Source organism: Chiloscyllium plagiosum, unplaced genomic scaffold (genome assembly GCF_037043375.1).
Source record: "Chiloscyllium plagiosum isolate Xiang-an unplaced genomic scaffold, Cpla_swu_hap1 HiC_scaffold_8, whole genome shotgun sequence".
Lineage (NCBI taxonomy): Eukaryota > Metazoa > Chordata > Chondrichthyes > Orectolobiformes > Hemiscylliidae > Chiloscyllium > Chiloscyllium plagiosum.
The window spans coordinates 4,085,692-4,107,972 of NW_028270146.1; the positions used below are offsets into that span (position 1 = coordinate 4,085,692).

The window sequence follows — 22,281 nt, forward strand, 5'->3', positions numbered from 1 at the left end:
TCTCTCCACCGTGGAGGCTTTCTGCCTATATTCCTGATGAAGGGCTTTTGCCCGAAACGTCGATTTCACCTGCTCCTCGGATGCTGCCTGACCTGCTGTGCTTTTCCAGCACCATACTAATCTAAACTCTGGTTTCCAGCATCTGCAGTCCTCACTTTTACCTGTTTAAGGATATCAGCCTGTTCACACTGTCCTCACAAAAGTCAAGGTCCCTCTCAGTAGTGAATACTGAAACAAAATATTAATTAAGGACCTCTCCTACCTCCTTTGACTCTAGGCACAAGTTTCCTCCACTATCCCTGATCGGCCCTACCCTCACTCTAGCCATCTTCTTGTTCCTCACATAACTGTAGAACGCCTTAGGGTATTCCTTAATTCTATCCACTAAAGCATTTTCATGCCCCCTTCTCACTCTCTGAAGTCCATTCTTCAGTTCCTTCCTGGCTACTTGAAACCCTCTAAAGCCCTGTCCGATCCTTGCTTCCTCAACCTTAAGTAAGCTTTCTCCTTCCTCTTGACTGGATGTTCTACATCCCTTTCTTGTTACCCAAGGTTCCTTCACCCTACCACCCCTTCCATGCCTCAGTGGGACAAACCTATCCAGCACTCGCAACAAGTGCTCCCTGGATAACCTCCACATTTCTATCGTGCATTTTCCTGAGAACATCTGTTCCCAATTTAGGCGTCCCAGTTCCTGCCTAATAGCAGTGTAATTCCCCTATTCCAGTTGAATAATTTCCCATACTCTCTGCTCCTATCCCTCTCCATGAGTATAGTAAAGGTCAGAGAGTTGTGATCATTGTCACTGAAATGCTCTCCCACCAAGAGATCTGACACCTGGCCTGGTTAGGTGTCAAGCACCAAATCCAATATGGCCTCCCCTCTATTTGGCCAATTGACATATTGAGTCAGGAAACCTCCTGGACACACCTGACAAAAACTGGTCCAACCAAATTATTTGATGGCATTTATTTTGCAAGGACATGAATAGACAAGTGCAGCAGGTAACCAGGAAAGCTAATGGAATCTTGGCCTTATTTCAAGGGGGTTGGAGCGTAAAAGTAGGGAAGTCTTACTGCATCTGTACAAGGGGATGGTGAAACCACATCTGGAGTACTGTGAACAGTTTTAGTTTCATTATTTAAGGAAAGATATAATTTCAGAGAAGGTTCACTAGGATGATCCCTGTATGGAGGGATTGTCTCATGAGTAAAGGTTAAACTGATTGGGACTGTACTCACTGGAGTTTCAAAAAATGAGAGGCAATTTCATTGAAACGTATCAAATTCTTAAGGGCCATGACAGGGTCAAAGCTGAGAGGATGTTTCCCCTCATGGGAGAGTCTAGGATCATAGGATATAGTCTCAGAATAAAGCTGCTCCAGTTTGAGACTGAGATGAGGAGGAATTTCATCTCCCAGAGGGTCGTCAGTCCTTGGAACTCCTTACCACAGAGAGCTGTGGGGGCAGAGTCTTTGTGTACATTTAAGGCTGAGATAGATAGATCCTTGATGATTTGGGAATGAAGGGTGACGGGAAAGGGCAGGAAAGAGGATGTGAGGAATGTTAGACTGGCTATGATCCTACTGAATGGTGGGACAGGCTCAACCAACTGAACAGCATCCTCCTGTTTCCATTCTGATGACCTTATGGTTCCCTAAGAATATTGTAAGTTTAAATAAGGTTGTCTCTTGTTCTTCTAAACTTCAAAAAATACAGGCCCAATCTCCTCCACATCTCCCGATGAGACAGGCCCAATCTGCATGTCATCTCCCCATGAGACAGGCCCAATCTGCATGACATCTCCCCATGAGAAAGGCCTAATCTCCTCCACCTCTCCCCATGAGACAGGCCTAATCTCCTCCACCTCTCCCCATGAGACAGGCCCAATCTCCTCCATCTCTTCCCATGAGACAGGCCCAATCTCTTCCACATCTCCCCATGAGACAGGCCCAATCTCCTCCACCTCTCCCTAAAGGACAGGCCCAATCTCCACCTCTCCCCATGAGACAGGCCCAATCTCTTCCACCTCTCCCGAAAGGACAGGCCCAATCTCCACCTCTCCCCATGAGACAGGCCCAATCTCCTTCACCTCTCTCCATGAGACAGGCCTAATCTCTTCCACATCTCCCCATGAGACAGGCCCAATCTCCTCCATCTCTCCCCATGAGACAGGCCCAATCTCTTCCACCTCTCCCGAAAGGACAGGCCCAATCTCCACCTCTCCCCATGAGACAGGCCCAATCTCCTCCACCTCTCCCCATGAGACAGGACCAATCTCCCCATGAGACAGGACCAATCTCCTTCATCTCTCCCCATGAGACAGACCCAATCTCCTCCACCTCTCCCCATGAGACAGGCCCAATCTCTTCCACCTCTCCCGAAAGGACAGGCCCAATCTCCACCTCTCCCCATGAGACAGACCCAATCTCCTCCACCTCTCCCCATGAGACAGGCCCAATCTCTTCCACCTCTCCCGAAAGGACAGGCCCAATCTCCACCTCTCCCCATGAGACAGGCCCAATCTCCTCCACCTCTCCCCATGAGACAGGCCCAATCTCCTCCACATCTCCCCATGAGACAGCCCCAATCTTCTCCACATCTTCCCATGAGACAGGCCCAATCTCCTCCACCTCTCCCTAAAGGACAGGCCCAATCTCCACCTCTCTCCATGAGACAGGCCCAATCTCCTTCATCTCTTCCCATGAGACAGGACCAATCTCCTTCACCTCTCTCCATGAGACAGGACCAATCTCCTCCATCTCTTCCCATGAGAAAGGCCCAATCTTCTCCACCTCTCCCCATGAGACAGGCCTAATCTCCTCCACATCTCCCCATGAGACAGGCCCAATCTCCTCCATCTCTTCCCATGAGGCAGGACCAATCTCCTTCACCTCTCTCCATGAGACAGGACCAATCTCCTCCACCTCTCCCTAAAGGACAGGCACAATCTCCACCTCTCCCCATGAGACAGGACCAATCTCCTCCACCTCTCCCCATGAGACAGGACCAATTTCCTTCATCTCTCCCCATGAGACAGACCCAATCTCCTCCACCTCTCCCCATGAGACAGGACCAATCTCCTCCACCTCTCCCTAAAGGACAGGCCCAATCTCCACCTCTCCCCATGAGAAAGGCCCAATCTCCTTCACCTCTCCCCATGAGACAGACCTAATCTCCTCCACCTCTCCCCATGAGACAGGCCCAATCTCCTCCACCTCTCCCCATGAGACAGACCCAATCTCCTCCACCTCTCCCCATGAGACAGGACCAATCTCCTCCACCTCTCCCTAAAGGACAGGCCCAATCTCCACCTCTCCCCATGAGAAAGGCCCAATCTCCTTCACCTCTCCCCATGAGACAGACCTAATCTCCTCCACCTCTCCCCATGAGACAGCCCCAATCTCCTCCACCTCTCCCCATGAGACAGCCCCAATCTCCTTCACCTCTCCCCATGAGACAGCCCCAATCTCTTCCACCTCTCCCCATGAGACAGGACCAATCTCATCCACCTCTCCCCATGAGAAAGGCCCAATCTCCTCCACCTCTCCCCATGAGAAAGGCCCAATCTCCTCCACCTCTCCCCATGAGAAAGGCCCAATCTCCTCCACCTCTCCCCATGAGAAAGGCCCAATCTCCTCCACCTCTCCCCATGAGAAAGGCCCAATCTCCTCCACCTCTCCCCATGAGACAGCCCCAATCTCCTTCACCTCTCCCCATGAGACAGGACCAATCTCCTTCATCTCTCCCCATGAGACAGACCCAATCTCCTCCACCTCTCCCCATGAGACAGGACCAATCTCCTCCACCTCTCCCCATGAGACAGGACCAATCTCCTTCATCTCTCCCCATGAGACAGGCCCAATCTCCTCCACCTCTCCCGAAAGGACAGGCCCAATCTCCTCCACCTCTCCCCATGAGACAGGCCCAATCTCCTCCACCTCTCCCTAAAGGACAGGCACAATCTCCACCTCTTCCCATGAGACAGACCCAATCTCCTCCACCTCTCCCCATGAGACAGTCCCAATCTCCTCCACCTCTCCCGAAAGGACAGGCCCAATCTCCACCTCTCCCCATGAGACAGGCCCAATCTCCTCCACCTCTCCCCATGAGACAGGCCCAATCTCCTCCACCTCTCCCCATGAGACAGGCCCAATCTCCTCCACGTCTCCCCATGAGACAGGCCCAATCTCCTCCACCTCTCCCCATGAGACAGACCCAATCTCCTCCACCTCTCCCCATAGGCTGGTCCCCCCATACCTGGGATCAGCCGAGTTAATCTTCTCCTACAATGTTGGTCTATCTTTCCTTAGATAAGTGTCCCAAAACTGTTACTCTAGCTAAGGTATGTGGAGTGTCCTTTACTGTTTTCACAAAAGCTTCCCATTTTTGTAATCATTCCCTTTGCTTTACCTATTAAAAGCAGAATTTGGATGCTATTTTATGATTTATGGATGCGGACTCCCAAATCTGTCTGTGCTCTAGCTTTCTGAGGCCTTTCCCCATTTAAATAATATTCGGTCCCTTTATTTTTCCAGGCAGTGTGCATATCCTCACATTATATTTCATTTACCAAAATTTTGCCCATTTGCTTAACCTTTCCGTAATTCCCTCCAAACTGTTTGTGCTGTCCTCCTCACTTACCTTCACAGAAACTTGGTGAAAGCAAATTCCCTTTCCCCATTCAAGTCATTAATAAATGTTATAAATAACTGTAGCCCCTGCACTGATCCCGGGGCCAATCCACTAGTTACAGATTGCCATCTCCCTTCTACAAACTCTCTGTCTTCCATTCGTTCACTGATCTTCTATCCCTGGCTCCTATCCTACCTCCATCACCCTGGCTCCTATCCTACCTCCATCACCCTGGCTCCTATCCTACCTCCATCACCCTGGCTCCTATCCTACCTCCATCTCCCTGGCTCCTATCCTACCTCCATCGCCCTGACTCCTATACTCCCTCCATCACCCTGGCTCCTATCCTACCTCCATCAGACTGACTCCTATCCTACCTCCATCACTCTGGCTCCTATCCTACCTCCATCACCCTGGCTCCTATCCTACCTCCATCACCCTGACTCCTATCCTACCTCCATCGCCCTGACTCCTATACTCCCTCCATCACCCTGGCTCCTATCCTACCTCCATCAGACTGACTCCTATCCTACCTCCATCACCCTGGCTCCTATCCTACCTCCATCACTCTGGCTCCTATCCTACCTCCATCACCCTGGCTCCTATCCTACATCCATCGCCCTGACTCCTATACTCCCTCCATCACCCTGGCTCCTATCCTACCTCCATCAGACTGACTCCTATCCTACCTCCATCACCCTGGCTCCTATCCTACATCCATCACCCTGGCTCCTATCCTACCTCCATCTCCCTGGCTCCTATCCTACCTCCATCGCCCTGACTCCTATACTCCCTCCATCACCCTGGCTCCTATCCTACCTCCATCAGACTGACTCCTATCCTACCTCTGTCACCCTGGCTCCTATCCTACCTCCATCACCCTGACTCCTATCCTACCTCCATCACCCTGGCTCCTATCCTACCTCCATCACCCTGGCTCCTATCCTACCTCCATCACCCTGACTCCTATCCTACCTCCATCACCCTGACTCCTATCCTACCTCCATCACCCCGGCTCTTATCCCACGTCCAATGCCCTGGCTCCTATCCTACCTCCATCAGACTGACTCCTATCCTACCTCTGTCACCCTGGCTCCTATCCTACCTCCATCACCCTGACTCCTATCCTACCTCCATCACCCTGGCTCCTATCCTACCTCCATCACCCTGGCTCCTATCCTACCTCCATCACCCAGGCTCCTATCCTACCTCCATCTCCCTGGCTCCTATCCTACCTCCATCGCCCTGACTCCTATACTCCCTCCATCACCCTGGCTCCTATCCTACCTCCATCAGCCTGCCTCCTATCCTACCTCCATCACCCTGGCTCCTATCCTACCTCCACCTCCCTGGCTCCTATCCTACGTCCATCGCCCAGGCTCCTATCCTACCTCCATCAGCCTGCCTCCTATCCTACCTCCATCACCCTGACTCCTATCCTACCTCCATCACTCTGGCTCCTATCCTGCCTCCATCACCCTGGCTCCTATCCTACCTCCATCACCCTGGCTCCTATCCTACCTCCATCTCCCTGGCTCCTATCCTACGTCCATCGCCCAGGCTCCTATCCTACCTCCATCACCCTGACTCCTATACTCCCTCCATCACCCTGACTCCTATCCAACCTCCATCACCCTGGCTCCTATCCTACCTCCGTCACCCTGGCTCCTATCCTACCTCCATCACCCTGACTCCTATACTCCCTCCATCACCCTGGCTCCTATCCTACCTCCATCACCCTGGCTCCTATCCTACCTCCATCACCCTGGCTCCTATCCTACCTCCATCACCCTGACCCCTATCCTACCTCCATCACCCTGGCTCCTATCCTACGTCCATCACCCTGGCTCCTATCCTACCTCCATCTCCCTGGCTCCTATCCTACGTTCATCACCCTGGCTCCTATCCTACCTCCGTCACCCTGACTCCTATACTCCCTCCATCACCCTGGCTCCTATCCTACCTCCATCAGCCTGCCTCCTATCCTACCTCCATCACCCTGGCTCCTATCCTACCTCCATCACCCTGGCTCCTATCCTACCTCCATCTCCCTGGCTCCTATCCTACGTCCATCACCCTGGCTCCTATCCTACCTCCATCTCCCTGGCTCCTATCCTACGTCCATCGCCCAGGCTCCTATCCTACCTCCATCAGCCTGCCTCCTATCCTACCTCCATCAACCTGACTCCTATCCTGCCTCCATCACCCTGGCTCCTATCCTACCTCCATCACCCTGGCTCCTATCCTACCTCCATCACTCTGGCTCCTATCCTACCTCCATCACCCTGACTCCTATCCTGCCTCCATCACCCTGGCTCCTATCCTACCTCCATCACCCTGGCTCCTATCCTACCTCCATCTCCCTGGCTCCTATCCTACGTCCATCGCCCAGGCTCCTATCCTACCTCCATCAGCCTGCCTCCTATCCTACCTCCATCACCCTGACTCCTATCCTGCCTCCATCACCCTGGCTCCTATCCTACGTCCATCGCCCAGGCTCCTATCCTACCTCCATCACCCTGACTCCTATACTCCCTCCATCACCCTGGCTCCTATCCTACCTCCGTCACCCTGGCTCCTATCCTACCTCCATCACCCTGACTCCTATCCTACGTCCATCACGCTGGCTCCTATCCTACCTCCATCAGCCTGGCTCCTATCCTACCTCCATCAGCCTGGCTCCTATCCTACCTCCATCACCCAGGCTCCTATCCTACCTCCATCAGCCTGCCTCCTATCCTACCTCCATCACCCTGGCTCCTATCCTACCTCCGTCACCCTGGCTCCTATCCTACCTCCATCACTCTGGCTCCTATCCTACCTCCGTCACCCTGGCTCCTATCCTACCTCCATCAGCCTGCCTCCTATCCTACCTCCATCACCCTGGCTCCTATCCTACCTCCATCAGCCTGCCTCCTATCCTACCTCCATCACCCTGCCTCCTATCCTACCTCCGTCACCCTGACTCCTATCCTACGTCCATCACCCTGGCTCCTATCCTACCTCCGTCACCCTGGCTCCTATCCTACCTCCATCACCCTGGCTCCTATCCTACCTCCATCACCCTGGCTCCTATCCTACCTCCATCACCCTGGCTCCTATCCTACCTCCATCAGCCTGCCTCCTATCCTACCTCCATCACCCTGACTCCTATCCTACCTCCATCACCCTGGCTCCTATCCTACCTCCATCAGCCTGCCTCCTATCCTACCTCCATCTCCCTGAATCCTATCCTACCTCCATCACCGTGCCTCCTATCCTACCTCCATCACCCTGACTCCTATCCTACCTCCATCACCCTGAATCCTATCCTACCTCCATCAGCCTGCCTCCTATCCTACCTCCATCACCCTGACTCCTATCCTACCTCCATCACCCTGGCTCCTATCCTACCTCCATCACCCTGGCTCCTATCCTACCTCCATCAGCCTGCCTCCTATCCTACCTCCATCACCCTGGCTCCTATCCTGCCTCCATCACCCTGGCTCCTATCCTACCTCCGTCACCCGGGCTCCTATCCTACCTCCGTCACCCTGACTCCTATCCTACCTCCATCACCCTGACTCCTATCCTACCTCCATCACCCTGACTCCTATCCTACCTCCATCACCCTGACTCCTATCCTACCTCCATCACCCTGGCTCCTATCCTACCTCCATCACCCAGGCTCCTATCCTACCTCCGACACCCTGACCTATCCTACCTCCATCACCCTGGCTCCTATCCTACCTCCATCACCCTGACTCCTATCCAACCTCCGTCATCCTGGCTCCTATCCAACCTCCATCACCCTGGCTCCTATCCTACCTCCATCACCCTGACTCCTATCCTACCTCCATCACCCTGACTCCTATCCTACCTCCATCACCCTGACTCCTATCCTACCTCCATCACCCCGGCTCTTATCCCACGTCCAATGCCCTGACTCCTATCCTATCTCCATCAGCCTGCCTCCTATCCTACCTCCATCACCCTGACTCCTATCCTACCTCCATCACCCTGACTCCTATCCTACCTCCATCACCCTGGCTCCTATCCTACCTCCATCACCCTGGCTCCTATCCTACCTCCATCACCCTGACCCCTATCCTACCTCCATCACCCTGGCTCCTATCCTACCTCCATCACCCTGGCTCCTATCCTACCTCCATCACCCAGGCTCCTATCCTACCTCCGTCACCCTGGCTCCTATCCTACCTCCATCACCCTGACTCCTATCCTACCTCCATCACCCTGACTCCTATCCTAACTCCATCACCCTGGCTCCTATCCTACCTCCATCACCCTGGCTCCTATCCCACCTCCAATGCCCTGGCTCCTATCCTACCTCCGTCACCCTGGCTCCTATCCTACCTCTGCCACCCTGGCTCCTATCCTACCTCTGCCACCGTGGCTCCTATCCTACCTCCGTCACCCTGACTCCTATCCTACCTCCATCACCCTGGCTCCTATTCTACCTCCATCACCCTGGCTCCTATCCTACCTCCATCACCCTGGCTCCTATTCTACCTCCATCACCCTGACTCCTATCCTACCTCCATCACCCTAGCTCCTATCCTACCTCCATCACCCTGGCTCCTATCCTACCTCCATCACCTTGGCTCCTATCCTACCTCCATCACCCTGGCTCCTATCCTACCTCCATCACCCAGGCTCCTATCCTACCTCCATCACCCAGGCTCCTATCCTACCTCCGTCACCCTGGCTCCTATCCTACCTCCATCACCCTGACTCCTATCCTACCTCCATCACCCTGGCTCCTATCCCACCTCCAATGCCCTGGCTCCTATCCTACCTCCGTCACCCTGGCTCCTATCCTACCTCTGCCACCCTGGCTCCTATCCTACCTCTGCCACCGTGGCTCCTATCCTACCTCCGTCACCCTGACTCCTATCCTACCTCCATCACCCTGGCTCCTATTCTACCTCCATCACCCTGGCTCCTATCCTACCTCCATCACCCTGACTCCTATCCTACCTCCATCACCCTAGCTCCTATCCTACCTCCATCACCCTGGCTCCTATCCTACCTCCATCACCTTGGCTCCTATCCTACCTCCATCACCCAGGCTCCTATCCTACCTCCATCACCCTGACTCCTATCCTACCTCTGTCACCCTAGGTCCTATCCTACCTCGTGTGTGGGATCTTATCAAACCTCTTCTGAAAATCAAAATATTTTACATCTACTACTTCCCCTTTATCTATCCTGCTTGTTCATCAATACTCTGGTGAATGTATCAGGCTTGATTTCCCCTTCTTGAAGCCATGCTGACTCTCCTTGATTTTAATATGTATTTCTAAATGCTCTGCAATTACATCTTTTGTGATTGACTCTTAACACTTACCCACTCAGTAGCAGCAGTGTGTACCATCTACAAGATGCACTGCAGAAATTCACCAAAGAACCCGAGACAGCACCTTCCAAACCCATGACCACTTCCATCTAGAAGGACAAGAGCAGCAGATATATGGGAACACCACCCCCTGGAAGTTCACCTCCAAGCCACTCACCATCCTGACTTGGAAATATAACGCTGTTCCTTCACAGTCGCTGGGTCAAAATCCTGGAATTCCTTCCTTCAGGGCAGAGTGAGTTTGTTTCCATGCTGTACATCTCTATGATTCTATGACTCTCCTAATAGAGTCAATGAATTGACAAAACTGGAAATGGATTTCAGTGCCAGTGAATGTGAGGGCATCCACTCTGTACTTAAAAGGATGAACCAGAGTGTGGTGTAAATGGTGAGACGCTGCAAACGGTGAAGATCCAAAGTGACTTCCCCATCTGGTACAAAGTTTGTTAAATTTTATAAACAGAATGCCAGAGTTGTGCTATAGTTGTGCAACACCATGGTCAGACCAACCCTGGAGGTTCTGGGCAGGACACCTTCAGTAGAATGGAATCAGGGAATGGCATACTCATACATAGAATACAGCATAGGAGGCCATTCAGCCAGTTTCATCTGTGCTGGCTCTTTGAAAGGCAACTAGCTTCACTCTTATCTCCTTATAGGCCAGTTAGCTTAATGGCTTCTTTTATTCATTTTGTGTGGGTCAACATTTATTTCCCATCCCTAGTTGCCCCTTGAGAAGGTGGGGGTGAGCTGCCTTCTTGAACTGCTGCAGTCCACCTGCTTCAGCCATATTGCTTACATTGACATCTATTTTTGTGTCATTAACACACTTGTAAATCTGGCTTTCCATCTTGTTGTCCCAGTTGTTGTTGTTGAACAGTGGCCCAGACTTACAACTTTCTGTCTCCTGTCACACGGCCAATTTCTAAACCTTCATCCTTGCCTTCTGTTCAACCTACAACCTTTAATAATTATAACCCTTCAAACTGAATTCCAGCCTATAACTCACTCCTAGTGTCTGTTATTTTATATATCAACCCACACAAATCCCTTGATTAGATTCCAGTCTGTAACTCACTCCCGGGTGTCTGTTATTCTGTATATAAACTACCCTGAACCCCTCGATTAGATTCCAGTCTGTAACTCACAGCCAGGTATCTGTTATTCTGTATATAAACCACCCTGAACCCCTCGATTAGATTCCAGTCTGTAACTCACTCCCGGGTGTCTGTTATTCTGTATATAAACCACCCCGAACCCCTCGATTAGATTCCAGTCTGTAACTCACTCCCGGGTGTCTGTTATTCTGTATATAAACCACCCCGAACCCCTCGATTAGATTCCAGTCTGTAACTCACTCCCAGGTATCTGTTATTCTGTATATAAACCACCCTGAACCCCTCGATTAGATTCCAGTCTGTAACTCACTCCCGGGTGTCTGTTATTCTGTATATAAACCACCCTGAACCCCTCGATTAGATTCCAGTCTGTAACTCACACCAAGGTATCTGTTATTCTGGATATAAACCACCCTGAACCACTCAATTAGATTCCAGTCTGTAACTCACTCCCCGGTATCTATTATTCTGTATATAAACCACCCGGAACCCCTGGATTAGATTCCAGTCTGTAACTCCCTCCCCGGTATCTGTTAATTTACATATAAACCCCTTCGATTGCAGTGCACCCTGTAAATCAGACCATTTTAATTCTGTGCTGTATAATTGTTCTGCTTGTGCCCCAGTTCGAGGACATGGTCACAATGACACTAAAGTGATGGTTTGTTTTTCCAGATGATGTCAGTTCATGCCGTGGGATCACCTCTAAGGTTTTCCGATTCAATGTGTCCTCCATGGAGAAGAATGTTTCCAACCTATTCCGGGCAGAATTCCGAGCTCTCCGTGTTCCAAACACCAGTGCCAAACGGAATGAGCAGAGGATTGAAGTCTATCAGGTAGGGACACCGATGGTGCGCATAATTCCTCAGTCATTGCGTCGTATTTTCTGTGATGAAGATATTCAGCTGTAAGGACATCACTTCTGGCCTGTTTCTTTCTTTATCAAGCAGATGCTTTCAGTTAGTGCCCAGCAACGGGAACTTTGGTACATTATCCCTTCCTCCCTTCATCATAAGAAGCGTAGGTGGTATATTCCGGGTAGCGACAATGGTGGGGAAGTTGCTGGAGAGGGTACTAAGAGATAGGATTTATTTATATTTAGAAAAGAATGAGCTTATCAGTGATGGGCAACATGGTTTTGTGCGGGGGAGATCGTGCCTTACCAACTTAATAGAGTTCTTTGAGGAAGTGACCAAGTTGATAGATGAAGGAAGGGCTGTTGATGTCATATACATGGACTTTAGTAAGGTGTTTGATAAGGTTCCCCATTGTAGACTAATGGAGAAAGTGAAGTCACATGGTGTGCAGGGTGTTCTAGCTGGGTGGATAAAGAACTGGTTGAGCAACAGGAGACAGAGAGTAGTAGTTGAAGGGAGTTTCTCGAAATGGAGAAAGGTGACCAGTGGGTGTTCCACAGGGGTCAGTGTTGGGGTCACTGTTGTTTGTAATATACATAAATGATCTAGAAGAGGGCACTGTTGGTATGATCAGCAAGTTTGCAGATGACACAAAGATTGGTGGAGTAGCAGAAAGCATAAGGGACTGTCAGAGAATACAGGAGGATATAGATAGACTGGAGAGTTGGGCGGAAAAGTGGCAAATGGCTTTCAATCCAGAGAAATGTGAGGTGATGCATTTAGGCAAGTCTAATTCTGGAGCGAATTATACAATGAACGGAAGAGCCTTGGGAAAAGTTGATGGGCAGAGAGATCTGGGAGTGCAGGTCCATTGTACCCTGAAGGTTGCTGCACGGGTGGATAGAGTGGTCAAGGAGGCATATAGCATGCTTGCCTTCATTGGACGGGGTATTGAGTATAACAACTGGCAAGTCATGTTAAAATTGTACAAGACATTGGTTCAGCCGCATTTAGAATACTGTGTACAGTTCTGGTCACCACATTACCAAAAGGATGTGGATGCTTTGGAGAGGGTGCAGAGAAGGTTTACGAGGATGTTGCCTGGTATGGAAGGTGCTAGCTATGAAGAGAGGTTGAGTAGGTTAGGTTTATTTTCACTAGAAAAAAGGAGATGGGGGGTGACCTGATTGAGGTTTACAAAATCATGAAGGGTACAGACAGGGTGGATAGAGACAAGCTTTTTCCCAGGGTGAGGGATTCAATAACGAGAGGTCACGCTTTCAAAGTGAGAGGTGGAAAGTTTAAGGGGGATACACATGGCAAGTACTTCACACTGAGGGTGGTGGGTGTTTGGACGCGTTGCCAGCAGAGGTGGTAGAGGCAGGCACGGTAGATTCATTTAAGGTGCGTTTGGACAGATGCATGAGTAGGTGGGGAGCAGAGGGATGCAGATGCTTAGGAAGTGGGTGACAGGTTTAGACAGTACATTTGGATCGGCTCAGGCTTGGAGTGCTGAATGGCCTGTTCCTGGGCTGTAAATTTTCTTTGTTTGTTTGTTTGTTTATAACAAGGGAATTGGAATAATGCAACTTTTAGCCCAACGGAAACATACCCAGCAGGATTCACAGTTCCGAAGGAGTCCATTAATCCATTATATTGTATATCCTTCTGCTTCAAATATTTACCCCATTTTCCTAAACATTCTGAAATGGTGTATGCTTTGGTCCCTCCACCCTGTGTCCAGAAGGTCTGGACTCTAAATGATCTGTTAGCCTCAGTACTGTGTTGGCTGGTGCATACTGAGATGTCATTAGTTGCCGCTAAGGTAACCAGACTATATGAGTCAAAAAACACTGGCAGTTTTAGAAATTGTATTGAGTGTAAAAGCTTTGCAATTATCAGTAAAAATGGCAATGAACCTATGGGAATTATTTGTGAAAAAGATCTGTTTATCAAGTGATGGAAATTTGGCCTCTCTGGGACTCCAATCCCTGGTCATTTCCCACTTGGTTTTCAAACCGAGCACCCTTCACCACCTTCCCACGTAATGAGCAATGACCAATGAAAATGCTGACAAAGCCTAAGGCTAACTATCTGAATAAGTGGACTGTCACTGATGGAGTCCACACAGCCAGTCATCCCAAAATCTATCAGCATGGAGTGGATATTGTGCGTGCAGTCTGAGGAGATAGGAGAAGTGCTAAATGAATATTTTTCCTCAGTATTCACACTGGAAAAAGACAATGTGGTCAAGGAGAATACTGAAATACAGGCTACTAGACTAGATGGGATTGAGGTGCATAAAGTGGAGGTGTTAGCAATTCTGGAAAGTATGAAAATAGATAAATCCCCTGCGTTGGATGGGATTTGTCCCAGGATTCTCTGGGAAGCCAGGGAGAAGATTGCTGAGCTTTTGGCTTTGATCTTTATGTCGTCATTGTCACAGGAATAGTGCCAGAAGACTGGAGGATAGCAAATGTTGTTCCTTTGTTCAAGAAGGGGAGTAGAGACCAGTGAGCCTTACTTCGGTTGTGGGTAAAGTGTTGGAAAGGATTATATGAGATAGGGTTTATAATCATCTAGAGAGGAATAAGTTGATTAGGGATAGTCAACATGGTTTTGTTGAGGTCTTTGAGATAATGATAAAACAAGTGAATGAAGGTGAAGCTGTTGATGTGGTGTATATGGATTTCAGTAATGCGTTTGATATGGTTCCCCATAGTAGGCTATTGCAGAAAATACGGAGGAATGGGATTGAGGATGCTTTAGTCGTTTGGATCAAAAATTGACTAGCTGAAAGAAGACAGAGGGTGGTGGTTGATGAGAAATGTTCATCCTGGAACTCAGTTACTAGTGGGGTACTGCAAGGATCTGTTTTGGGTCCACATATTTGTCATTTTTATAAGTGACCTGGATGAGGGCGTAGAAGGATGGGTTAGTAAATTTGCAGATGAAACTAAAGTTGGTATAGTTGTGGATAGTGCAGAAGAATGTTGTAGGTTACAGAGGGACATAGATAAGCTGCAGAGCTGGGTTGACTGGTGGCAAATGGAGTTTAATACAGAAAAGTGTGAGGTGATTGACTTTGGAAGGAGCAACAGGAATGCAGAGTACTGGGCTAATGGTAAGATTCGTGATAGTGTCGAATGAGCAGAGAGACCACAGTTCTGGATTAGTGGTGCTGGAAGAGCACAGCAGTTCAGGCAGCATCCGAGGAGAGCCTGAACTACTGTGCTCTTCCAGCACCACTAATCCAGAATCTGGTTTCCAGCATCTACAGTCATTGTTTTTACCTAGAGAGATCTCAGTGTCCATTATTGGTAGAGGGATTGAGTTTCAGAGCCACGAGGTCATGCTGCAGCTGTACAAAACTGTGGTGTGGCCGCACTTGGAGTATTGCGTACAGTTCTGGTCACCACGTTACAGGAAAAATGTGAAAGCTTTGGAAAGGGTTCAGAGGAAATTTACTGGGATGTTGCCTGGTATGGTGGGAAGGTCTTACGAGGAAAGGCTGAGGGACATGAGACTGTTTTCATTGGAGAGAAGAAGGTTGAAAAGTGACTTAATAGAGACATATAAGATAATCAGAGGGTTAGATAGGGTGGACAGGGAGAGCCTTTTTCCTCAGATGGTGATGGCTAGCACAAGGGGGCATAGCTTTAAATTGAGGGGTGATAGATACAGGACAGATGTCAGAGATAGTTTCTTTACTCAGAGAGTAGTAGGGGCATGGAATGCACTGCCTGCAACAGTTATAGACTCGCCAACCTTAGGGGCATTTAAATGGGCATTGGCTAGGCATATGGACGAGAATGGAATAGTGTAGGTTAGATGGGCTTCAGATTGATTTCACAGGTTGGCACAACATTGAGGGCCGAAGGGCCTATACTGCGCTGTAATGTTCTATGTTCTATATCTCGGGCCCATCTTTCACAGTCTGAATGAAATATTATCTCCACAGTCCTGCTCACTCACATGTTTGAGAAGAGGGAAAACGTGGGGCTAGTTTACAAATGAGGAATTTAGAGAGCTACAGAGATAGGGCTGGAGAGTGGGACTACAGAGAGTGGGCTGGATAGTTCTTTCAAGAGCCAGTACAGACATGATGGGCCAAATGGCTGCTTTCTTTACTGTAAAATTCTATAATTTGTTTGACATCAAGGGTTGGGAACTATCTTTGTCTTTAGTGTATTCTGGGGACTGGGCTTACTGGGGCAAGGCCAGGATTTATTGCCCATCCTTGTAACTGATCGCATTGCTGTGGGTCTGGAGTCACATGTAGATCAGACTGAGTAAGGGCGGCAGGTCTCCTTCCCTGAAGGGAGAATCTGGTGGAGATGGTGGTAGGATGGTGCCTGGTTTAGTAATTCACAGGGACCAGCCTTACCTGGGGTCATTGGTACACACCCAATTGCAGCTGTTGGTTCAATTCGAAAAAAATAGAACATAAGAACATAAAACAGTACAGTACAAAATAAAAGCCCTTCAGCCCACCATGTCTGCACCAACCATGATGCCATTCTCAACTAATCCCATCTGCCTGCACATGCTCCGTATCCCTCTATTCTCTGCCTGTTCATATGTCTGTCGAAATGCCTCATAAACTTCCCTAATGTAGCCACTTCTCCCACTTTCCCTGGCAGCATGTTCCAGGGACCCAACTACCTGCTGTGTAAAACCCTTCCCTCAGAGATTACCTTCAAACTTTCCCCCTCTAAACCCATGCCCCTAGTATTTGACATTCCTACCCTGGGTAAAAGACTCCGACAATTCCCCCTATTCATGCCTCTCATCATTTTATAAACTTCTATCAGGTCACACCCCTCAGCCTCCAACACTCTAACAAAAACAATCCAAGTCTGTCCAACCTCTCCTTATAGCTAATACACTCCAATCCAGTCTCAGACATGATTTCCTGTTCATGAAGCCATGCTGACTCTGCTTAATGATATTGTGTACTTATAGTTGCTCTGCTATTACAGCCTTTATTTCAGACCCGAACATTTTCCCAAAAACTGAACTAGCCTATAGTTACTGTGTTTTTTTAAAGTTTTCTTCCCTTTTTAAGCAAGGTGTTACATTGGCATTTTTCCAATCTCTGGGACTTTTCTCAGAATCTAAGGGCTCCTGGAAGATTTCTACCATGTATCCACTATCTCTTCCTTTAACATCCTAGAATACATCCTATCAGATCCATTTGTTTTTAAAGCACTTTTTCCTCTAGTGATAACTATTGTTTGTATTTCATTTCCTCCTTTTTCCCTTGAATATTTCATAAATTTTGGCTGCTATTAATGCCCTCGACTATGAAGACTGATGTAAAATATTTATTCAACCTCTCTGCCATTTCCTGGTTCCCCATTTTCATTTCCCCAGCCTCAGTCTGTGTGTTGCCTTTGGACACTCTCTCTTTTATATATTTAAAGAGGATCTTGCCATCTTGATATTTCTTCCAAGTTTACCCTTTCCTCCTCACTCTTTTTTTTTTGGTTGTCTTTTGTTGGTTTTTATAACATTCCCAATCTTTTGGTTCACCACTAATCTTTGGTTCATTCTGTATTTTTTCTTTCAATCTGATGCTATGCTTAACTTTACTGGTTAACCACAGTTGGAGGAAGGTTTGTGGTGGAGTTTCCCAGGGCTCAGGTATGGGATGCTTGTTTTTCCTGATAGACTTGAATGATCTGGATTTTGGTGTGATGGGGACAGCTTCCAAGGTCGTGGATGACACAAAACCTGGAGGAATTGTAAACTGTATGGAAGATAGTACGGAACTCAGAAAGAACATCGACAAGTTGGTGGAGAGAGTCGATGAAGTGTGAGGTGTTACACTTATGTCAGCAGGGCATGCAGAGACACAATACAGAATTCTATTCTAAAGAGAGTGAAGGACCAGCGAGATATGAGTGTATCTGTGCAGAAGGCATTGAAAGCAGCAGGACCAATAGAGAGAGCAGTTAATAAAGCATAGAACCTTTTAAAAAGGGGAACAGATTACAGGAACCAGGTAGTTATGCTGAAATACTCAATATACTTTTTAAACCGCAGCAGGAACATTGTGTACAATTCTGGGTGCCACATTATAGAATAGTTGTGAACACTGGAAAGAGAGAGAGAGAGAGAGAGTGCAGAACATAGAACATTCCAGCGCAGTACAGGCCCTTCGGCCCTCGATGTTGTGCCAACCTATGAAACCAATCTGAAGCCCATCTAACCTGCACTATTCCATTTTCATCCATATATTTATCCAATGACCATTTCAATGCCCTTAAAATTGTCAAGTCTACTACTGTTGTAGGCAGGCCATTCCACGCCCCTACTACCCTCTGAGTAAAGACTGGGTTGAGGGATAAGGAACCTCAGTACTGCAGTCAGGATCCATAGCCTCTCAGTATTCTTGCAGTGTCCTATTCACCATGTCACCCTGTGATCTCTGGAAGAAAAGATTTAATAGACTAAATGACATGCTTAGCCTAATTGGGACTGCACTGTGTCTCAGTGGTTAGTGCCGTTGCCTCATACGTCATGAACCTGGGTTTGATTCCAGCCACTGTCTGTGTGGAGTTTGCACATTCTCCCTGTGTTTGTGTGAGTTTCCTCTGGATACTCCAGTTTCCTCCCAGTTCAAGGATGTGCAGGTTAAGTGAATTGACCATGGGAAATACAGGGTTACAGGGATATGGTGGGGCGGTTGGGTCTGGGTGGGATACTCTTAGGGTTGGTATTGATTCAAAAGGCTGAATGGTCTGTTTCCATACTGTAGGGATTCTATAAATCTAATTCATATGTTTGTAAACCAGGTGGCTACTGAAATAACTTCACAGAGACTGATATCTCATTGCCAAGTCACCCTTTATTTACAAGTATGTAATACCTGACACTGATCCAGCTCCCTCAGAGCCAGCTCTTAGGGTGAACAGAACGTCGGTCAGCCAGGGCTCCCTGATTCAACCAGATTAACAGCCCCAATCAGGGAACTCATATTTGATGAGGTCCACCTGGCTGACCTTGTTACACTCACTACATCCCTCCCTCTGAGTCCGGAGACGTAGGCCTGTGCTTTTTCCTGTAGCCTCTCCTGGGGTGTTTTTGCACTGGGTCAGGTTCCTCAGACTCAATCTTGGATACGGGCAGTGTGTGTGTGTGTGAGATTGTAGACTACCTCGTTCACCCAGAGCGTCTCGGAAGAAATTAATTCTGTTCTTCATGCGGTAAAGGCTTTGAGGTTGCGGCTATGCTGTGTCTACCTCAGACTCCAAGGTTTCTTCGCTAGGCAGAGGGAGAGAGCCCACGGATTCCAACAGCCTTTCTGGATGCTTGGAGGAGCCCAGTATGTTTTGCTCCTGCCCTGTTTGTGAGTTTGCAGCTTCCATGTGGCCCACATGCTTGTTCAGGATTGGCTCACCTGCCTGAACTTTGTCCGACATGGGACCAGTCCTCGTGTCTGGCATTGGTGTTCCTGATGTCATTTCACCTCATCCCACAAAGGCCCGGGAAAATCAGATTTAACCTGGTGTGGAGTCTTCTCCCCATTAGCAACTCTGCTGGAGCTATCCCTGTAGTTGCATAAAGGATGGTGCGATATTCAAACAGGAACCGGGACAGTTTGATATCTAGTGAAGCTGTATGCTGTGTCTTCAAATCTGTCTTCAAGGTTTGGACTGCTCTTTCTGCCAGTCCGTTGGATGATGGATGGTCTAGTTATCCTTAGATGCCAAATGCCTTTTGACATTAGGCTGCTGGTAAATGATGGCCCATTCTCTGTGACCAACACCTCCAGGAGTCTGTGTATTGTAAAAGATGCACATAGCTTTTCTATCGTCGTCCTGTGTTTGATCTCTATGCACATCCAACCACCTCGAGTGGGCATCCCCAATGACTAAGAACATTGAGCCAATGAAAGGCTGGTGTAGTCGACATCTAACCAAATCCAGGGTTTACCCAGCCGTTCCCATGTGTGGGGGGAGCTGCTGCAGTGGTATTTGTTCTTGTTGACACTCTGGGCATTCCCCCACCAACACAGCTGTGTTGCCATCCAAGCCTGGCCACCAAACATAATGTCTCACCAACATCTTCATTTTGGAGACCTCTGGATGACCCCGGTGGAGTTCAGCCAGTATCTGGCAGCGACCTTAGCTCGGGATAATCACTCTTACTGCCCATAATAAAATGCCGTTCTCCATGATGACCTAGTCTCGCTGGGCCCAGAAAGGTTTCATTTCTGGTTGTGATGGCCCTTTTCCTTCCCCCATCACCATCAGCTGTTTTAGTTTGCCAGGATGGAATCTGTCTGTGCCCACTGTCAGACATTGTCATTAGTGACCAGAGGGTGTCCTGAAAGTTTAAAACCAGAACGGACTGTGCCAGTGGTGGCACCACCGGTGGTGTATCTGCCAGCGGGAGGCAGCTCAAGGCATCTGCATTCTCCCCATTGGTGTTCCAACTTGTAACTATACACAGCCAGAATAAGGGCCCTCTGCTTCATTCGACCTGAAGCTATAGGCAGCACGGCCCTGTCCTTGTTAAGTAGCCGTAGCAGGGGTTTGTCATGTTACTATTACAAATTACATCAATAAAGGCATTGGTGGAACTTTTTCACACTAAAGATAACCGTCAAACCTTCCTTCTTTATCTGGACATTTCTTGGTTTGACATCAGCCAACGTCTGGACAGCGTACGCTATTGAGTGTTCCTCTCCATTGTAAGCCAACACTACCCCAATACTGTACCGGGAGGCATCACATGTCAGAACCAGATCTTGTCTGGCATTGTTGTGTGCCAATACCCCAAACACAAAAGCTGCTTCTTGATTTCCGTAAAGGCTACAGCTTGGCTCTGAGACCATTTCGAAGGCTGACCCTTTCTCAATAGCAAATGTAAGGGTGGAGACCAGGTTACATATGAATTTTTTGTAACAATTCACCAGTCCAAGGAAAGACCTAAGCTCAGTTATAGACTTGGGAGCTGGGGAATATTTCAACCACCTCCCTTTATCTTCCAATAGGTGTAACTCTGTAGCCCAAGTAGGTGACTTGGGGTGATTGGAATGCACATTTTATTCCCTCCTGAAGCACATCTCCACCTTGGAGAAATGTTTAAGCACTATGTCCAAGTTCTCTAAATGCTTTTTATTGGTCTTCCTGGTTATTCACATGTCATCCAGATAAATGGCGACTTGGTGTACACCTTGTAAAATGTTTGCCATCATCAGCTGGAAAATGGTACAGGTTGATGTAACCCCAAAAGGCAGTCTCGTATATTGGTAAAAACCCTAATGGATAACAGTTGTAGCATACTGTACTGGGAATCCGCATTTAATCTCAATTGCAGGTCCATATTTGTGAAGGACAGCTCCCTCCACTAACTTTGTGTCTAAATCCCCTCTGTGAGGGACTGGGTATTTATCCAGCTGAGAAAAGTGGTTTACCATTTGTTTAAAATCCCTACAAGAGGTAACTGACTTGTCGTCCTTCACAATCAGTACGACCGGTGCTGCCCATGCTGTAAGCTGGACTGGTTTGATCTTTCCTTCACTTTCCAGCTTTCCAATTTCTGCCTCTGCTTTTGCCCTGGGCAGGTTTTGCAGAATCATGGAATTGCTTCTTGGTCAATATGCAAGGTGGCCTTGGCCCATTTGACCTTCCCTAGACCTTCCTGAGAAACGTTGGGCTGTTTAATTAGGAGTTCATTCAGGCAATCATTTTCTAATCGAAACATATTGAGCTAATCAAGGTCAAGGAGTCACAAAGATGTACAACACAGAAACAGACCCTTTGGTCCAACTCGTCCATGCCGACCAGATATTCGAAATTAATCTAGTCCCATTTGCCAGCATTTGGCCCATATCCCTCTAAACCTTTCCTGTTCATATACCCATCCAGATGCCTTTTCAATGTTGTCATTGTACCAGCCTCCACCACTTCCTCTGGCAGCAACCTTGTAAATCTTTTCTGAACCCTTTCAAGTTTCACATCATCTTTCCTATAGCAGGGAGACCAGAATTGAACACAATATTCCAAAGTGGCCTAACCAATGTCCTGTAAACCATAACATGACCTCCCAATTTCTATATTCAATGCACTGACCAATAAAGGGAAGCATACTAAATGCCCTCTTCACTATCCTATCTACCTGCGACTCCACTTTCAAGGAGCTATGAACCTGCACTCCCAGGTCTCTTTGTTCAGCAACACTCCCTAGGACCTTACCATTAAGTGTATAAGTCCTGCTAAGATTTACCTTTCCAAAATGCAGCACCTCGCATTTATCTGAATTAAACTCCATCTGCCACTTCTCAGCCCATTGGCCCATCTGAT

At 48.4% G+C, this 22,281-nt stretch overlaps 1 protein-coding gene across 4 annotated transcripts in view; it reads left to right on the forward strand.

Annotated features, from left to right (window-relative positions):
- tgfb3 (transforming growth factor, beta 3) overlaps window positions 1-22,281 on the forward strand; it is a 108,199-nt gene that overhangs the window by 12,039 nt on the left and 73,879 nt on the right. For all 4 annotated transcript variants that reach the window (XM_087989546.1, XM_087989545.1, XM_087989548.1 and 1 more), the window contains exon 2: window positions 11,784-11,944. In XM_087989546.1, the coding sequence (XP_087845672.1) occupies window positions 11,784-11,944 (161 nt within the window). The remainder of the gene's footprint in view (window positions 1-11,783; window positions 11,945-22,281) is intronic.